Source organism: Taudactylus pleione, unplaced genomic scaffold, assembly GCF_031769625.1.
Source record: "Taudactylus pleione unplaced genomic scaffold, aTauple2 ptg000393l, whole genome shotgun sequence".
Classification (NCBI taxonomy): domain Eukaryota; kingdom Metazoa; phylum Chordata; class Amphibia; order Anura; family Myobatrachidae; genus Taudactylus; species Taudactylus pleione.
In genome coordinates, this window is record NW_028284794.1 from 5,387,501 (window position 1) to 5,406,220 (window position 18,720).

Below are 18,720 nucleotides of genomic sequence, written 5' to 3' on the forward strand. Positions count from 1 at the left end.
CAAAATGTGCGCAGTTATTCCCCAGACAGAAGGGTGGCCAATCCAAAGCCGCGCCCACTCTGTGCCATCGGAACGACGCAGAAACGCTGGTTAAGGTTGGTACGCTACACAAGGCACATGGTTGCTCATTTTACTTCATGCCCCTGTATCTGTGTGTTATGTACAGCCAAGGCACATTGCTAAGTTTTGTCCCCATAATGGTTCCCCAACTATTATATACATCTAGTAAGATTTACACACTATCTCCAACCTCCTCCCCCAGCACCCCCACCCTCTCTGCCTTCTCTACCACCAGGGATAAAGTCCGCATCCTCCTCAGCTACCCTCTCCACTTGTACCCTTGAACTTATAGCCTTCCACCTCCTCTCTCTTCTGATGCTCACTCCCACCTCATCTACCAGTTCCTTTCCTCCTCCTCTACCTATAGGGGTTCCTTTCCTCCTCCTCTACCTATAGGGGTCTCCAAGTGTCTTTTCTCAGTCCTCTTCTTCATCAATACCTCCTTTGGATGCCTCATCAGCTCATTTGGCTTACATGGCACCCGAATCTATTCTCCTCTCCTGACCTCTCTTCCTCCATTCTCCCAACACGTCTCCAACTGCCTGTCTATGCCATATTCTCCTGGATGTCCCAGCGCTTCCAGAAGCTTAACATGGCCAAGACTCAACTCATTGGTTTTCCCCCTTCTTGGATCCTTCCAGCTTTCCCGAATTCTCTCTGTTGATGACATCTCCATTCTCTTCTGTCCGCCAAGTCTGCTGCCTCTGTGTTATCCTCGATTCCGCTCTCTCCTTTACTCCTTACATTAAGGCCATCGCTCAATCTTGCTGCTTCCAGCGGCAGAAACCGACCCTTCTGTATCCCCCGATGTCACCAAAAGTCTCATCCTATTGTTTCCTGCTGAGACTACTGTAACCTCCTCCTCTCTCGCCTCCCCCTACTTCAGTCTATTCTCTATGCTGCTGCTCATCTGACAATCCTCTCAAGCCGCATCATGTCTGCCTCCCCAGTCCCCCCCCCCCCTCTGCAAGCTGCTTTGCTGACTCCCCATCCCTCTCAGAATTCAGCTTTAGTTACTCACTCTCACTTACAAAGCCATTTAAATCAGTCCTCCCCTCTGTACATCTCTAGCCTTATCTCTCTCTTGCCACTCCTTCATGCCCTCTCTGCTCCTCCTCTGCCCCGGTCACTTCCTCTCATGCTCCCTCCAATATTTTCTTGGAGTTGCCCCCAGCCTCTGGAACTCACTCCCCTGCACAAACAGAATCTCAACTCGTCTCCCCATTTTTTAACTCTCCACTCAGGATGTACTGTAAGCTGTTTAGGCAGGGCCCTCCACCCTCTTGTTCATCCATAGCACTATCCTTGTCACCAGTGCCCTGCTCTGTTGTCCTCTACTCCCATTCGGTGACTTTGGGCCTGATTCATTACGGATCGCTATTGCGGCTGGGATTACGCATGCAGATCTGCTGCGAAAATATGCTAATGATTCCGTTGCACAGCCAGCATAGAGACGCCCACTACATCCCGCTACCGCTATCTCACATCCGTAATACCTTGCAATCCTCCGTATACATTTGGAACATCGAGTCCCATCGGCCCCTCATGCACAATTACAGCAGGTCTGACCTTACTCAGAAATTGCTAACATCGTCGCACGCAGTGAGTACTCAGGCTCCTTTTGCCGTCGCAGTGGCTAATTTATGCACATCCAAGTAACGGCGTTCAAACGGACAGGCACGTCTGCGTTTCTCCAACCACTCCCCCGTCACCACCCCCCAAATGCTGCGATGGCCTTGTATCTGCATTGAGTTATCTCAGAGAAATCGCAATGCTAACTCACGCACGCACACCGCGATGCATACACAATCGGCCGTCTGTGTACGCCAGTGTTTCCCAACCTCGGTCCTCAAGGCACACTAACAGTCCAGGTTTTAGTGATATCCATGATTGAGCACAGATGGTTAAGTCAAAATAACTAAGGTACTAATTAACACAACTGTGCTCAAGTATGGCTATCCTTAAAATCTGGACTGTTAGTGTGCCTTGAGGGCCGTGGTAGGGAACACCTGGTGTGCGCTATGGCAGAAGCGATCCATGCTGAGACCTACCCAGCCTGCGGTGTGTCATTTGTCGTGTACTTATGGTTTGAACTGCTGTTGCATATTGCATTTATGCTCTTATATCTCGTTGGTGTTCTATGTATACCTCGTACAGTGCTGCGTACACTTCGTGGCGCCTTAGTAATAAAAGATAATGATAATTATAGGAGCGCAAAATACGGGTATTTGAGGAAACACGATCCAGGTCTGCTCTTTATTTGTGTTTTGTGCAGGAAATTTTATGTGGTTATTTCGATCATAGTGATGATGGCTGTGATCGCGGACAGAGGTTTGGGGTGGTGCGGTCATATAGATGCGTACGACATAGAATGCGGGCGGATAGTTATATTAGAATTTCGTTCAATGCAGGAATCGCGTTTGCATGATGGGCCTGATTCAGACCCGGTCGCAAGCGCTATGCGCTCGCAACCGGGTCGATGGTGGCCCAGAGCGCATGCGCACGATGGAGCCGGCTCCGTCGTGCGCATGCGCGAGATCCGGATAGCGACGGGCATTCCGTCGCTCCGGGTCTCGCACCAAAGGGGGCGTGCTGTCGATGTTGCGTGACAGCACGCCCCCTTTGGTGGGCGGGTTGGGGGGGGGGGGTGGCTGCCCAAACGGAGGTGTTTCCATGAGAACGCCTACCGTCTGGGGGCGGCCCCACTGACATCACAAGTGATGTCAGTGGGAGAGCTGTTTGAGCCGAAAGCTCTCTGGGGCTTGCGGCCACGAGACCCTACCACAAGGGTCTCGTCGCAAGCCCTATGGTCGCGATGGTCTTGACCATCGCGACCATCATCATGGCCGCTCGCTGTAGCTGTGGGTGGTCACCCACAGCTATGCGAGCGGCCGTTCTAAAAATAAAACAAAAACCTGGCCCTGATTCAGAGCGAGCGCTCTGTCAGAGCGTCCGGCTCTGAATCAGGGCCTATGTGCGACTGAGGCCCAATGAACCTGTTCTCACACACAGCAAACAGTCAGGAAAGGTTCCAGCCTCCAGTTCTAAAATACCTGCTTAGAATGTAAAGTGCTACTGCCTGCTGTGAGGAAGGGATTGGGGCCTGATTCAGACCCACTCGCGAGCGGCTGTCCGCTCGCAAGTGGGTCGATGGTCTGGGAGGAGGAGCTCCGTTGTGCGCATGCGCGAGACGCGACGAGCTAAGGACTTTCCTTCGCTCGTTGTGTCTGATCAAAGGGGGCGTGCTGTCGATGTTGATTGACAGCACGCCCCCTTTAGTGGGCGTGCCTCCCAGACGGGGGCGTTCCCAAGGGAACGCCTACGGTCAGAAGCCGGCCCCACTGACATCACTAGTGATGTCAGTGGGAGTGATTTTGGCTCTGATAGAGCCAAAATCACTCCGGGCCTTGCGGTTGAGAAACTCAACTGCAGGCTTCGGCACGCAGTGGCGATGGTCAAGACCATCGCGACCATCATCCTGCACGCTCGTATATGCTGTGGGTGGTGACCCACAGCTATACGAGCGTCCAGGAGGACGCTCCATAATTATGGAGGTAGGCCCTGATTCAGAGCGAGCGCTCTGGTCAGAGCGTCCGGCTCTGAATCAGGGCCTATATTCTTATATATTCGTATATTCTTATCATGTAAACGTTGGGCGGGCTCACTACAGGCTTAGGGCCATATTCAATTTGGAGCGAAAAGTCCGTTTCGGCGATACTTTTTCGCCGATGACGTCATTTTCGACGATTTAATTTGTCCCCATATTCAGGGCCTGATTCAGAGCCGGACGCTATTTGCGGATGCTCGTTCAGAAAAAGGGGCTGGCTATTTAAATTGAGCGCTCGCTCTTTGCGGACTGTTGTCGCCTCTATGTCTGAGAGAGCGAACGAAACATGTTCTCGCTATTTTGTAAAGACGCCCCTTGGCCGCTCGCATCATACGTCATCTCCGCTATTTATTAGATTAATTGAGTACATCGAAAGGCGTATGAACTGCTCGCTATTCCTGTGGTAGCATTTTCCTACCGCAATCATGCGAGCAGTTCAGACTAAAAGACAACCAAGTGACGTGGTTGATGACGCTGCTTTGTTAATTATGCACACCCTTAAAACGCCCGTTTTGACCATTTGGCACGCCTGCGTTCGGATCTCCACTCCCCGTTTTCAAGCACCTTCCCCTGTTACCAGACACAAACGCCTCATCCTGTCACTCAAATTAGCAGGCATTCGCTATTTTGCGAGCACACGATTTCCGACCCCACTGACTGGTTGGTGCATGCGCATTACAACCCATACGCATGCTCAGATGTGCGAACATCGCTCGGAGCGAACGAGCAGCCGCTTACGAGCGGCTCTGAATCAGGCCCTCAATTTGGCCAACTTTTCACAGGTGCGGAAACTCAATGCAAATGTAATGGTCGAAAAAGTTTCGCCATTGAATAGGTGGCGAGAAAAAGTGCAGAATTGGGGTTTTGGTGTGCAGATTTCTAAAAACCAGCCTGCACCCCTTGGACAGTCCCCTAAAGGTAATCTGTGTCAAATTTTTTTTAAAAAAGTACCTTTCAACACCCCAAAAAAATGTACTTTCGTTTTGGGGTCGAAAAAAAAAAAAGTTATGGGACAAACTTACAAACTAGACTCAGGGGGGGTCCCGAAGTATGCCCCAGGTGTTTTTAGGATTGCAGGTGGTTGCGTCAGGTAGATTTTTCATTTTTTTTTTAAAAACTTCACATTAGTAACTTTAAAATATGCTTGCACCCATTTTCATGTACCCTAAAGTTGATGGGACTACTTATTTTCAACAAAAAAAGTTGCTAAATGCTATTCTTTACCACTTTCTAAAAACCCCCAAAAACACCTATTGAGACCGTTTAAAGACCCCAAATACCTTTATCAGGGCTATTCGGGGGTACCCATGGTGATTCCCCCATGTCAGAGCATCTTTTGGGGGGTGTTAGGCTGATTTCCCCAAAACTGACAGAACTTTTAGCTGATTTCAGTTTCGCCGGGTCCCGTTTTCGACGATTTCAAATTGAATACGGGGTATACGCGGGTGCGCGCGCGATACTTTTCCACCTGCAAAACCGGCGAAGTAAGCGAAAAGTCCGTCAGGCGAAAAAGTATCGCGGGTGTGAATCAAATTGAATACGGGCCTAAATCTCTTTTTCCCAGGTGTGATCACTTGTTCTCTCCTTTGCAGGTTTGAGGCTATATCATGATTTCCCAGCTGTTCATCCTGTCCTCCAAAGGTGACCTCCTGATACACAAAGACTGTATCCTTCACTATGACTCCCATACGCAACGTTTTTTTATCTGGTGTCTAAAAGATATAAATTTGTATTTCAAGTGCCCACAGAAAATTACGGTGTACGCAGATTTTGTGCTTGTGCCTACATAGGTTTAGACAGAGACGAAACAGAACTGGGAATAGGCTGGGATTTGTTTTGGCAAGGAGGAGGGGGCGACGACCATGGACTCATAGACCCAAGAGGTGGCATCTCTGTGGGTGCAAATATCTGCACAGTTCAATGGTAAAAGTTGGGCGGACTGGGGTTACTCGTTGCTGGATACATATTAAGCTTGAGTGTGAGTCTACTTTTGCATTGTTTTCCAAAAACAAGATTTAATTTTGCAGGACGGGAGTATTGGGGGAGAGAGCGTATCTGCTTTTGATTGCTTTGAAGTACTAGAGATTGGGGAGGGTCTATTTACTAAGCCTTGGAGGGAGATAAAGTGCCAGCCAACCAGCTCCTGTAAATTTTTTTCAAACGCAGCCTGTGACATGGCAGTTAGGAGCTGGTTGGCTAGTACTTTATCTCCGTTCACCTTATCTCCATCCAAGGCTTAGTAAATAGACCCCTTGGTCTTCTACTATCTTCAAAGCACACACGTTGCACCTCCCAGTTGAAAATGCAATAGAAAGTGTGAGATCCACAAGTCTGTTGGATAACACTTAAGCTGCATACACACACAACGATTTTTTTAATGATTATCGTTAAACGATATCTGATGGCAAAAATCGTTCACTTTCTGACTCAAATGATGAACGATTATCGTTCATGCGCATTCACGTTTGTAGTTTGTCGTTCAGTCAGACTTGTCAACTCAACGATTTTCATTAAGGGAATATGCAAAAATCGTTTGTAGTTCATAAAAATCGTTCATGACATTTAGTAAATGAACAACTTTAGTAAACGATTTTAGTCAATTTTTTCAAGGGAAAAAATCGTTTACTCAAGTCGTTCATTAAAAAAATCGTTGTGTGTGTATGCAGCTTTAGGCTTACCATACTATCCCTTTAAACCGGGACACATGTGAATTACGCAGGTTCTGTGGCCGATTAAAGCCAGGTGCAATGCAGGCTTGAGGTCATCCAGCCACAGAACCTGTGTAATTCAGGAGTGTGCCGATGTAAAGGGATAGTACGGTGAACCTAATAGTGTAATTTCATTGTTATCTTCCTTACAAATCAGCTCAGACCGTGGCTTCTCTGTACACAGCAATGCCTCCGATGGCCTTTACCAGAAGCTCTCGTCACTTCCCTCTGACCAGGCCCCTGTGGTAATGGTGAGAAACCCTTTATCCAACCTATTCTCTTACACACGTATACTGTACGTGCGGCCAGTTTGCCATTTAACGTTTTATATGATGCAACATTTAGCGCCACATCCCGATCTGATCAAACCACGGGCCTTATTCAGGTGTAAGTAGACGCCTCCTGACTTCATTGCAGATCCGAGTGCTGCATCCCAAGATGGATCTTCTGCAATACCATCGGCAACCTGAGTAACCCTGAGGTTATTCAGATTGCCACTCACAGCTCTGTAGCCGAGGCCAGGAAGTCTGCGTCGGGGGGAAAATGAAGGCCGGCCCCGCCCCCCCAACGGCCATAACCTGCCAATCAGACTGCGACTTGGGAGAAGTGCGAGCGATCTCTCAGAGGGAACCCTCCACATGCCCAGTACATTTCTCTCGCAGACTGAGTAGTACGCAATCCACGCCACCAAAACACAATCACGTTCCCTGAAATTAAGACCATGCAAGCCTAGTGCCAGCGCGCACTTTTTTTTTTTTTAATAGTAACTTGTCCATTGGGGGGCGCCATCTCATTGGGTCTAATGGCCAATGTTTAATTTGGTTTCGGCTGGAAAAGTTTCTGTATCCTGGCAGCAAGTGGAAACGTGTACAATAATGGTATTGTTAATTTACATTTGTTTTACATATACTTCCAGGAAGATTGGGCAAAAATGTCTGTGTGTTCTGTGACCGCAGAGCCGCTTCCGTCTGAAATCTGTAATATTCTCCTGTTTCCAGACTGTATTTTGATGTCATTACATATAATACCCCCCATTATATCACTTTCACAGTGATAACTAGATGCCTCTTTGTTCTCGCTGCAGCCTGGCGCCTATAACCCTCCATACATTTCTCTCCTGTAGGAACACGAGGGCTCTCACTACATTCACACCCGTCACCGAGGTCTGTATCTTGTCATAAGCATATGCTCCGCTGATTCTCCATTTATGTATATCGATCTTCTGAACCGGTGAGTGCAGCACGTCTGTTAAAACACTGAACGTGACGCTACTGACGTGTGCGTAGAGTAACCCGCCCCCGCCTCTCTGTTCCAGGCTGGCTTCCCTCATCCGAGATTACTGCGGGGATCTCAGCGAATCTGTCGTGAGGCTCAACTTCGCCTTGATCTACGAGCTGCTGGACGAGGTCCTAGTAAGTGAGGTCCAGAGGTTCCTGTGAATGTAACTATGCCCTGTCTTTACCGACCTACATAGTACTCGTTGTCCTCTCCCATACAGGACTATGGATATGTCCAAACAACCTCCACAGACATGTTGAAGAACTTCATCCAGTCCGACCCCGTTGTCAGCAAACCGTTCAGCCTCCTGGATCTGAGCAGCGTGGGGCTGGTGAGCGCTCTGCATTTGTCACTTCTGCCCTCTTCTGTGCATGTTACCTACCAGCTTCCTGGCACCAATCCTCACCCTCATTTTCTCCTCTGCTAACTCCTTCCCCTGATCCGGTGAACCCCAGTTCGGAGCGGAGACTCAGCAAAGCAAGGTGGCTCCGAGTTCAGCTTCCAGCCGGCCCGTGCTCTCCTCGCGCCACGAGCAGGTTAGGGGTCGATATCATAACCAGCTTAGTGATTGGCGAGGGAGCGTTAAATGACCTTTTCACTTCTTATTACCAGGGGGAGCAAAATGAGATCTTCCTGGACGTCGTAGAACGTATGACAGTGGCCATTGGGGCAAATGTGAGTAGTCTTACTACAGTCTATGCCAGTGGTAGCCAACCCTGGTCCTCGAGAGCTACCAGCGGTGCATGTTTTCCAGGTCTCCTCACAGAATCACAAGTGATATAATTAGCTCCACCTGTGGATCTTTTCAAATGTGTTAGTGAGTAATGAATACACCTGTGCACCTGCTGGGTGGTCTGGAAAACATGAACTGTTAGTAGCTCTTGAGGACCGAGGTTGGCTACCCCTGGTCTATGCAATGCACGATTTATCTATGATTGGAGAACTAGACTAGCGTCTCTTGGCGCATGGATCTGGTATAGATTTGTCCGGGGTCATACGTGTGTAATACGGACCACTCGTGCCTGTAGGAATTACACCGTCTGTATAAACTGACGTTTGTTTCAAACACGATCTGGAGCAAAAAATCCTACAAGGCGTGCTGAGGCCAGGCCACCTTGTGTCTTTGTGCAAACTGCATCGGCTCTGTACATTAGCCTAATTTTTAACCCTTCATTTTGCAGGGGTCTTTATTGAAGACCGACGTCCAGGGTGAATTACGGCTTAAAAACTTCTACCCGAACTGTCCTGGTCAGTAACATCTATTCATCATTCATGTGTCTAGGGTCAATGACAATCGCACCAATTAAGTTATAATAACCGGCATGTCTAGACCTGGATTATTATTTTGTATAAATAATAAAGGGATAGTGTAATATAAATTGCACAAGTTTAGTCCACCGACAGCTGGTAGACCCGGCTTGTCCCAGGAACATGCCTCAGTCATGGGGTCCCACTCTTTTACTTCATATCCCCATATGGTAATTTGCCAGCATGGTGGTCGTTCATATTTTACGCTGCGTTATGTTAGCGAAACATTTGCACTTGGGCAGATGGGTGTTTTACAGCACTGCAAATTCAAATACTTGACATATTCTTATTTTTCTTCCAATAGTTTCTAGTAAATATCTTGTAAATCGCCTTTTTTTTTATCATTTCAGAGAATATTTTTATTTGTGAGCAGTTGAGATCCTAAATCTCGGGACTGGCAGTAGCATATGTTATCAACTGACATCTTAGTGAACAATGGCAAAGAACATATTGGGTGGTACATTCACCTAGAGGCTTGGCGCGACTTAGGTGCCCCGCCATGGGTAACAATTCCCGTGATTTCTTACTATTTTCCTGACACACAGATGCTTACAGTGTACTAGGCAGACTAGATTAGTACTTTTGTATAAAACATTAAACATAACGATACAGGACGAGGGTCACTCGCTTCCGACCTTTCTTTTACCTCTTTACTCAGATTATCGACACATCAGTAATGCACCCCACCAAAGTAATACATCGCTATCAGTGACTGCCCGTGCCATGCCCAGTTATTATGTATAATTTCAGGACCATAACACTTAAAATGCTTTATTTTAGAGTCATTTGAAACATTGACAGATATATAACAAGAGATATGGTAAGAACTTACCTTTGTTATCTGTTTCTACGAAGTCCACAGGGTTGACCTTGGGGTATAGCTGGATCTGGATCCACGGGCACCACGCAGTTAAAGCTTTAGCTGCTCCCAGGATGCTCTTGGGTCCATCCTCCTCTATACCCCACCCCCGAGCCACAGGCACCTCAGTTGGTAAGCAGCCCAGGCCGGAGGAGGAGAGTAAACAGAGAGAAGGAAGACTGGAACACACAAGAAAACCATACTCACAGAAAAGGGAGACGGAAAACCGGTGACCAGCAACACAGCCCTTTTCGAAGCCAGGTGCGTCAGGGCGGGCGCCCTGTGGACCCTATGGACTTCGTAGAAACAGAGATAACAAAGGTTCTTACCATATCTCTTGTTTTCTACTTGAGGGTCCACAGGGTTGACCTTGGGGATGTCCCAAAGCAGTTCAACTAAGGGCGGGGACGCTCCTGAGCAGAAAGGAGAATCCTGCGCCCGAAGGATGCATCCTGAGAGGCAAAGGTGTCAAACGCATAAAACCTCAAAAACGTCTGAATGGAAGACCAAATGGCTGCCTTGCACAGCTGAACAGCAGAGGCGCCACGGCTAGCAGCCCAAGAAGGACCCACAGTGGAATGAGCCTTAACAGAGGCTGGAACAGGCAAACGTTCCTGTATATAAGCTTCCCTAATAACAGAACAAAGCCAACGGGCTAACGTTTGTTTGTTGGCAGGCCAACCCCTCTTATGAAAACCAAAGAGGACAAACAAAGAATCAGACTTTCTTACAGAAGCAGTCCGATCAACATAAACTGAGAGCACGGACAACGGACAACGAAGCTTCACCAGCTGTAAGATCAGAAGATTGAAAAGCTGGTACCACAAGTTCCTGATTGATGTGGAACTTAAGAGACAACTTTAGGCAAAAACTCAGGACGAGTGCGAAGTACTGCTCTGTCCTGGTGAAAAATTAAGAAGGGGGGACTACAGGAAAGTGCCCCCAACTCGGATACTCTCCTGGCTGAAGCAATGGCCAGGAGAAACACAGTCTTAAGTGTTAACCACTTGAGGTCAACCGACTCAAGAGGTTCAAAAGGAGGTCCCTGCGGGACCCGAAGAACCACCGCCAAGTCCCACGGAGCCACTAATCGGCGACTCGCGGCTTACCTGTCACTCCCGGGCGTCTCCGGCAGTCCAGAGAGGTCCCCAGAGTCCGGCAAGTACGGACTCTGGCCTCCCGCCGCGATCCCCAGTGCGATACTGGCGTCGCGGCGCCAGCGGGGAGTAAGAGCGGCAGCGTGGGCGTCTGTACAGACAGACCTTCGCTGCCACACTGAAGAGCCCCTGTTAAAAAGTCAAAAAACTAACAGGCTCTTTTTCTTTCAATTAAAAAGCTTTGGGGGCTGCTCCTGCAGCCCCCCTGCGCAGGGTGACCAGACTCCGGCCGGGCACCAACTCAAACTGAGGTGCCTGTGGCTCGGGGGCAGGGTATAGAGGAGGATGGACCCAAGAGCATCCTGGGAGCAGCTAAAGCTTTAACTGCGTGGTGCCCGTGGATCCAGATCCAGCTATACCCCAAGGTCAACCCTGTGGACCCCTATGGACCCTGAAGTAGAAATTACATATGCACAGGGTATGTGAGATTTGCGGAAATGAACAACTTTTTCTGTACACCTCGGCCTTCCTGTCTATATAACCCCATTGAAGGGCACTGCATGGAGCCTGTCAGAGAATATTAATTGTCAGTACCTAATTTTTGTTTCATGAACGGCAAAGCCGCAGGGGTGTTGCTATTGGATGAGTGTTAGGGCAGCCAAATGTACTACATGGGGAACCTCTGGCCGTATAAGGCCCGCGGAATCATTTGGTCAGGCCCTCTGAGCTTTTTTTTTGTCTGCTAGCCTCATCTGGCTAGCAGGGTACCTAAAATCATAGGCACCCTGCAGCCAGGATCTATGCAGCGGTGGTGCCTGGAGCGTCCTGGGGACGCTTCAAACATCGTCTTTACAGCCCCCCCGGAACATCCTCAGGATGCTTCGGGCATTGCTGTAATCAACAGCAATTATGGCCCTGGCCCCATGTGACGTCACAAGGAGGGCCGTGGCCTGCAAAATTTTTTTATGTTTATCAAAATGGCCGTCTCCACCCCTGTACTACAGGCTCTAAAGATTAACCCCTTCACTGCTGAAGACAAGTGGGACTCACCGTGTAGGTGTACTGCAAGGGCCAAGTCCCACTTGTCCTCAGCGGTGCATACAAAATGCAAGTCACCGGAGCGGTAGTTCCTTCCACACGATAGAGGAAGTAGATGGGACCAGTGATAAACGTAACGTCATCGCAGAGCAGGGGAGAAAGAGTCCGCGGCTGGTTTTAACAAGAACCTCCCTCTCTCCCTCATCCTGACACTTGCATTATCTTTCAGAGCTGAGGATTGGTCTGAGCGATGAGTTCTGTGTGGGGAGCTCGGAGTTGAGAGGTTAGTGCGGGGAGTCCTTTCATTCAGTCCATCGCCCGTGTCCCTTCACACTCCCCCCAATCTTCTCATGACAAGCCTTGGCCTCCTGACCCCTAACTTGTGTCTTTCTGCACAGGCTACGGCTCCGCGGTGCGGGTGGACAGCTGTCAGTTCCACGAGTCCGTAAAACTGGACGAGTTTGAGATCAGTCGGATCCTGAAGGTTCTCCCGCCCCAGGGAGAGGTGAGCTATTTCTAGGTCATCTTATCCACTTTATAGTATTTCTGTCTCTGCCGAATGAAGCCGAAGTTAAACATCGTCAGGCCTGACATGTATGCAGGAGCACGCATTAAAGACATATTAATCACAATCTGCTTCCTAAAGACACATCCTGCGATGTTTGCTGGACGGTACTGCTCAGTCAGTTCCTTGCGGCTATGTAACACCATCTGGACCTGAATCAGGTCCTCAGGCAGACTCTTTAGTATCTGCCCAGACTAGAGGTTATAGATGGCTGAGCGCTAACCTCATTAAGGACATCTGTGAGTAAACGGGTGGGATGCTGGGACAGGGGGAAAGGCAGCCACAGCCCCTCAAAGTGCTAAGCGGGAAAACGAAAGTGGAATTTGGTCTGCGCACCTGGATTTGTCCAATGTATGAAAAAGTGCACCAACACTGCAACCAACTTCACGGTTTACAAGGACAGGGATGAAGGGGCATTCTACAGATATACTAATCACCATAAACAGACATTCTGTGCAGAGGACCCTGTAATACTTCTGTATAATATATGAAATAAACATGAGGTTCTTTGTGCATTTTATTTAAACCATGATTGCCCATCTACTGCTACAAGGTGACCTCATTCAGACACATTACATTATTATACATTTCTTAGATTATGTACCCTTATGAATGAGGTCACCGTGACGCGGTAGATAGTACACATTTTGCTGACATTATAGAAGCTCATGCTTTTTTCCAGAAATGATTCTTATTAGTATGTCTGTTATCTGTAAAGCCTATTCCAGCATTCTGTGCTAAGTTAGTGACAGCATTGCTGCATACATTGGGTGTGCGGACTAACTACCCCACCCCCCTCAGACCCGAATGCCATGTAGCCCTGTTTCCACTATTTTACAGTTAGACTTTTAGGTCTCGTGTTGTTTTTCCAAGCTCACGTCCTTGTGCGCATTTCAGCTCACCGTGATGCAGTACCAGATCTCGGACAGTCTCGCCACTGTGCTCCCGTTTCACCTGTTTCCCAGCCTGGAGAGAGACCCAGGCAGCAGGTAATTCATCTCCATGGGTAGGAACATAACGCCGTGCGGGTGACACAGGTGAGAAGTAACGGAGCAAATGCTGTAACACTACTGAGTGCGGTGCAGAACGTTGATGTGATCTCATGACGATGACATCATCATACATTCCTACATGGAAAGATGATATGGGGGGGGGGGGGGGGCAGAAGTATGTGATGTGTTTTGTATTAAGCCAAAGGCTAAGCAGCTTCATTTACTGGCAGGTTCCCTGCTGACAGCGTTGTAGGACTAAAGGGCCTGATTCAGAGACGGAGGCTAATGCAATCGCATCGAACGCAGCTGCAATAAATATCGTACTGTTTCCAAAGCTTTCCCGTGCATGGGGACGCCCATTGCTGCCGTCTCATATCGTCCGGAGATGTACAACAGTGTAAACATCGATGCAAATCGGGCAGCCATGCAGCATATGTGGCAAGTCTGACCTGCCGCAAACCCCACGGCTCTCCTGACACCCGGTGATCTCTCGCTGCGTAGGAGATGACAATTTTTATGCACGCCCATGAAACGGCGTTTAAACGGTCAGACACGCCTGCGTTTGCCTAGCCATTTCCTATTACCACCCCGCAAACGCTGACTAATTTGCGAATGGATCCTCTGTGCGGGCGTAATCGCGATGGCATTCGCTGCATGTATGCTCTGCGGCTGTCACGCATGCGCAATGGCAAACAATCGCTTGATCTGCATAAAAGTCAAAATTGTGTACATCCCTAAATCGGGCCCTTAGTTCCGCAGGTGGCAGTGAAGGGTCATCATCCGCAGCCCTGTAGACTGGCATCCGGCACCTAGCAGCAGAGGGCCTGCCAGCCCTAATAGTAGTGTAAGGGACCTCCTTCCCTGTGTCCACCTAATGAGGAGCAGTCACAGATAAGGCTTCGGAGTTCAGTCTTTGCAAAGAATCTGCTGCTAATTTAAATGGCAGCTGCGCAGTCACTACTTGTGGCAGTAGCCAATAGCTGCCTTCGGAGCCTAATTTGGGAGAATGGGGGGGGGGGGGGGCTATCACTGACAGAGTTGAGCTGCCATGGCAGCAAAAAGAGAAAAACAACAAAATGAAAGAAATAATAAATTATTCATAAATGACAGGCTACGTAGCTAAAGTGTGCTGCTCTGGTGGAAGCTGGGAAAAACCGCACCTCGGTGCCCCTTACTTCCAGCACCCCCTAGTGGATGCAAGAGAAAACAATGTGTGTTGCTTGACAATATATTTATACGAGATGAAAGATGTGTGAAGTGCGCAGTTACGCCCTGACGTACGCGCGTGATGGACAGATAGGCGCAATTGCACAAACTGGTGTTGGGTCCGCATGTGCTGTGTATAGTAAATTACCCTTCGTTCTGGATGTCTCTGCCGTGGCTAATGACGACATATGTTCTATTGCAGCCGCCTGCAGATCTACTTGAAACTGCGTTGCGATCTGAGCCCAAAGAGGTGAGAAGCAGATAGAGGGGAGAGGACATGGGACAGAATTAGGAAAATGCTGCTTAAAATGACAGAGGGGGGAACTGTGGGGGTCATTCAGACCCGGTCGCAAGCGTTGATGTTCCCCCACTGGACATGCGCACATTGGAGCCGGCTCCGACGTGCGCATGAGCGAGACCCGGCTAGCGACGGGCGCTCCGTCGCTAGGGGTCTCGCACAAAAGGGGGCGAGCTGTCGATGGCGAGTGATAGCTCGCCCCGTTTGGGAGGCAGGCAGGGAGCATGGCCGGCCAAACGGAGGCGTTCCTGAAGGAACGCCTACCGTTTGGGGGCGGCCCCACTGACATCAGCAGTGATCAGAGCAGAGCAGGAAGCTCCCTGGGGCTTGCGAGTGCCGAGACCCAACCTTAGGGTCTCGTCGCGACCATCACCCTGGTCGGTCGCTAGTGCTGTGGGTGGTAACCCACAGCTAAGCGATCGACCAAGAGGCGGCACTACAAGATGCAAGCGGCCGCCCTCATTCAGAGCGACCGCTTGCATCTAACGACCGCCTCTGAATGAGGTCCTGTGTTCTAATGATTAATCTCCTTCCTTTATTCTCATCCAGCCAGGCAATAAATGTCCGCGTGCAGATACCTGTGCCGAAGGGAGCTAGCAGGTAGGTCTCTCGCTCGAGCACACGTGAATGTAAGTATGCGGGGACGTTGTAATGGTGCATAACGGTGGGTTTCGTTCTGATCGAAATGAAATGGTACACACGTGACCAATATGAGTGAGTACAAATGAACACACTTTATTTACAAGTACAAACAAACAATAAACAAACAACATACAAAGTATACAGTATACTCAACTTTTGTCTATGTATTCAGATGACACCGGTAATTCATCATCAGCAACATAAGATGTACTTCATCTTATCTTCTTCTCTGGGGAGCCCTCGTTTCCAACGCCCAGATTCAGTCAATATACATTGGCAGCACTCTACTGCAGTCTCAAGTCTACCACGAGCTAATGGGTCCTTTGTGTACCTCCTGGTTTATATACCTTAGTATGGGGTGGTGGCTTTCCGGATATTAAGCCCATATTAGTTACAAAGTAGGTACTGTACCAAGCACTGATTGGTCCAACGTAGCATTGACCAAACTTATCTCTCTTGCACATGCTCCGTAAGCAGTAAGATGTTCAAACAAAGACATACAGTAATGACGTATCCTAATGTATGTATGGAGATGAACCTCTTTCAAAGCTCCTTTGTGTGTAGAATATGGACATCACTGCTAATTACCCATAATGATTAGCATCTTTACACAGCTTATGATGGTCATTCCAATGGAATGTAGCTAACTGATAAGAACATGTAGGCTATGAATGGCTTATTATACTTCTCTACTAGAAATGGCAGGTAGAGCTAGGCCTCTCAAATTTGTCTTCTTTGACCCCAAAATGTCTTATTCCATAGAATGGTAAAATGACCATCTCATTTCAAACCTCAAGAGGCCTAGCAAGGGGTATATATGTTTTGTAACTTATATGCCTATGTAGAAATTAACTATTTAACCCACTGATTACATATGGTTATAGCACAATGCAGACCCTGCTGCTGTGCAGTTGACATACACAAAAGGTGAAAGGAAATACCGTTGCGTTTAAATTGGAATAATGTAATATACGCTCCCCCAGTAACGTCTATAACTGTTATCTCGTAGTGTGTCCCAGAGCCTGAGCAGCCCAGACCAGAGTGCCGAAATGTCACTGAACGCACAGTGTCTAACATGGAATATTCCAAGGATCCACGGAGGAAGCCAGCTGTCTGCCCTCTTCAAGGTAACCGGTGCCCTCCCCCCTCCCATGCTTGTGCCCTATAAACATGTCTCTTACATTTTTGTATAAATGACATTTCTCCATCATCCTCGTAGAGGACACCTGAACCATAGAGGCCCCTCAGCCAGGAGTGTGGTCTCTTTAAGAAAATCTAAACTCCTCCTCCCCCTTATCCCACGGTCTGCGGGGAACTTGCTTTCCTTACAGGAGCAGGGCGTTGGCACTGTGCTAGTGGCACGCAGGATACAGACATGCCGCATATCATTTTAATCAGCATAAGTTGCTTGTGCGTCCTACATCGCATCTCTTTCGGAATCAAACGCATTTTAAGGGAAAAAGTCACAGGAGAAGATGCCCTGCGCTACAGAGTCGCATGGCGCTCACGTGTAACGTGACCTTTAGCGCACGAAGCATAGATGTGGATACATAGGGTCTGATTCAGAGCCGAACGCTATTTGCGCTCGCTCAGAAGAAGGGGCTGGCTATTTAAATTGAGCGCTCGCTCTTTGCGGTCTGTTGACGCCTCTATGTCTGAACGAGCAAACGAAACATGCGCTCGCTATTTTGTAAAAAACGCCCCCTGGCCGCTCGCATCATACGTGATCTCCGCTATTTATTAGATTAATCGAGTACATCGAACGGCGTATTAACTGCTCGCTATTCTCGTGGTTGAATTTTCCTACCGCAATCATGCGAGCAGTTCAGGCTAAAAGAGAAACAAGTGACGTGGTTGATGACGCTGCTTTGTTAATTATGCACACCCTTAAAACGCCCGTTTTGACCGTTTGGCACGCCTGCGTTCGGATCTCCACTCCCCGTTTTCAAGCACCTTCCCGTTACCACCCACAAACGCCTCATCCTGTCACTCAAATTAGCAGGCATTCGCTATTTTTAAGGGGCACACAATTTCCGACCGCACTGACTGGTTCGCGCATGCGCATTACAACCCATACGCATGCGCAGATGTGCGAACATCGCTCGGTGTGAACGAGCGGCCGCTTACGAGCGGCTCTGAATCAGGCCCATAGTGTGTGTGATTTATTTAAAATTTGGTTTTAAATAAAGGTCAGCTGCATGTGCGCTCGTCCGTGCACACGTTTGGTTCGATGTGCTCTCCACAACGCAATTACCTAATTTTTTTTATCAGCATTCTATTTTATTATGTATATATATCTTCTATAAAATGATAGCTGCCTGGGTATATTCACTGTGGAGCGGAGTTTAAGATTATGCTCTTTTTTTTTTTTTGTTCCATAGGTGGATGTCTCTGGCTGTCTCTCCGTTCCTTCTGTTCTGGACCTGCCTCCCCTCAATCTCTCCTTCCAGGTGCCATCCCTCACAAGCTCTGGCCTTCAGATCCGATTCCTCAGGCTCCGTAGTGATCTCCCAACAATGATCCACACGTGGGTCAGATATTTAACCCAAAGTGATTCATACAGCGTCCGGTTTGGATAGCTGGAAACAATGACCACGCGCTCAGTTGCAGACTTCGCCCTGTAAAATACCCAGTAACTCCTATTATGCCCACCTGGTTTGAACTATGCAGAAGACATCTTCGAAAGCCAAATAAGGTTTCAGTAGTAAACTTCATATTTTGTCTAGAACAAGGTTTCCCAATTCTAAACGTGAAGAACTACCGACAGCTCACGTGCATGAACTCTCTGCCAATGAGTGAGTTACATAATGCGTATCTGGGGCAGTTGCCAAAATCAGTCTGGCGTAAATGACCCCACCATTCAACTTTGCAGCGACTGGATAGTGGACGGCTAAGGTAAAATGCAGCAGCTATTAAGGGAATCACACGGCAGAGATACCAAAACCAGGACAAGTCGCTCACACATGCCTCGCTTGTGTTTACTTCCCCCCCACAAATAATGTATATATACTCGGCTCACAGAGTCTTGCATAATAAAAACGTTTAATTCATTAATCCAAATG

General features: G+C 48.4%; 1 protein-coding gene across 3 annotated transcripts in view; it reads left to right on the top strand.

The window, feature by feature from the left end:
• Nucleotides 1-18,712, top strand: part of AP4M1 (adaptor related protein complex 4 subunit mu 1) — a 21,227-nt gene extending 2,515 nt beyond the window's left edge. For 2 of the 3 annotated variants that reach the window (XM_088446145.1, XM_088446143.1), the window contains exons 2-16: nt 5,260-5,332; nt 6,538-6,626; nt 7,499-7,605; nt 7,691-7,787; nt 7,874-7,984; nt 8,109-8,189; nt 8,266-8,328; nt 8,835-8,901; nt 12,185-12,238; nt 12,354-12,460; nt 13,418-13,509; nt 14,921-14,968; nt 15,566-15,616; nt 16,668-16,785; nt 18,040-18,712. In XM_088446145.1, the coding sequence (XP_088302271.1) occupies nt 5,275-5,332; nt 6,538-6,626; nt 7,499-7,605; nt 7,691-7,787; nt 7,874-7,984; nt 8,109-8,189; nt 8,266-8,328; nt 8,835-8,901; nt 12,185-12,238; nt 12,354-12,460; nt 13,418-13,509; nt 14,921-14,968; nt 15,566-15,616; nt 16,668-16,785; nt 18,040-18,237 (1,341 nt within the window). In that variant the 5' untranslated portion in view covers nt 5,260-5,274 and the 3' untranslated portion in view covers nt 18,238-18,712. Of the gene's footprint in view, nt 96-5,259; nt 5,333-6,537; nt 6,627-7,498; nt 7,606-7,690; nt 7,788-7,873; nt 7,985-8,108; nt 8,190-8,265; nt 8,329-8,834; nt 8,902-12,184; nt 12,239-12,353; nt 12,461-13,417; nt 13,510-14,920; nt 14,969-15,565; nt 15,617-16,667; nt 16,786-18,039 lie in introns of all 3 variants that reach the window. The other variant, XM_088446144.1, reaches the window with a different exon arrangement.
• The last annotated feature ends 8 nt before the right edge of the window (nt 18,713-18,720 follow it).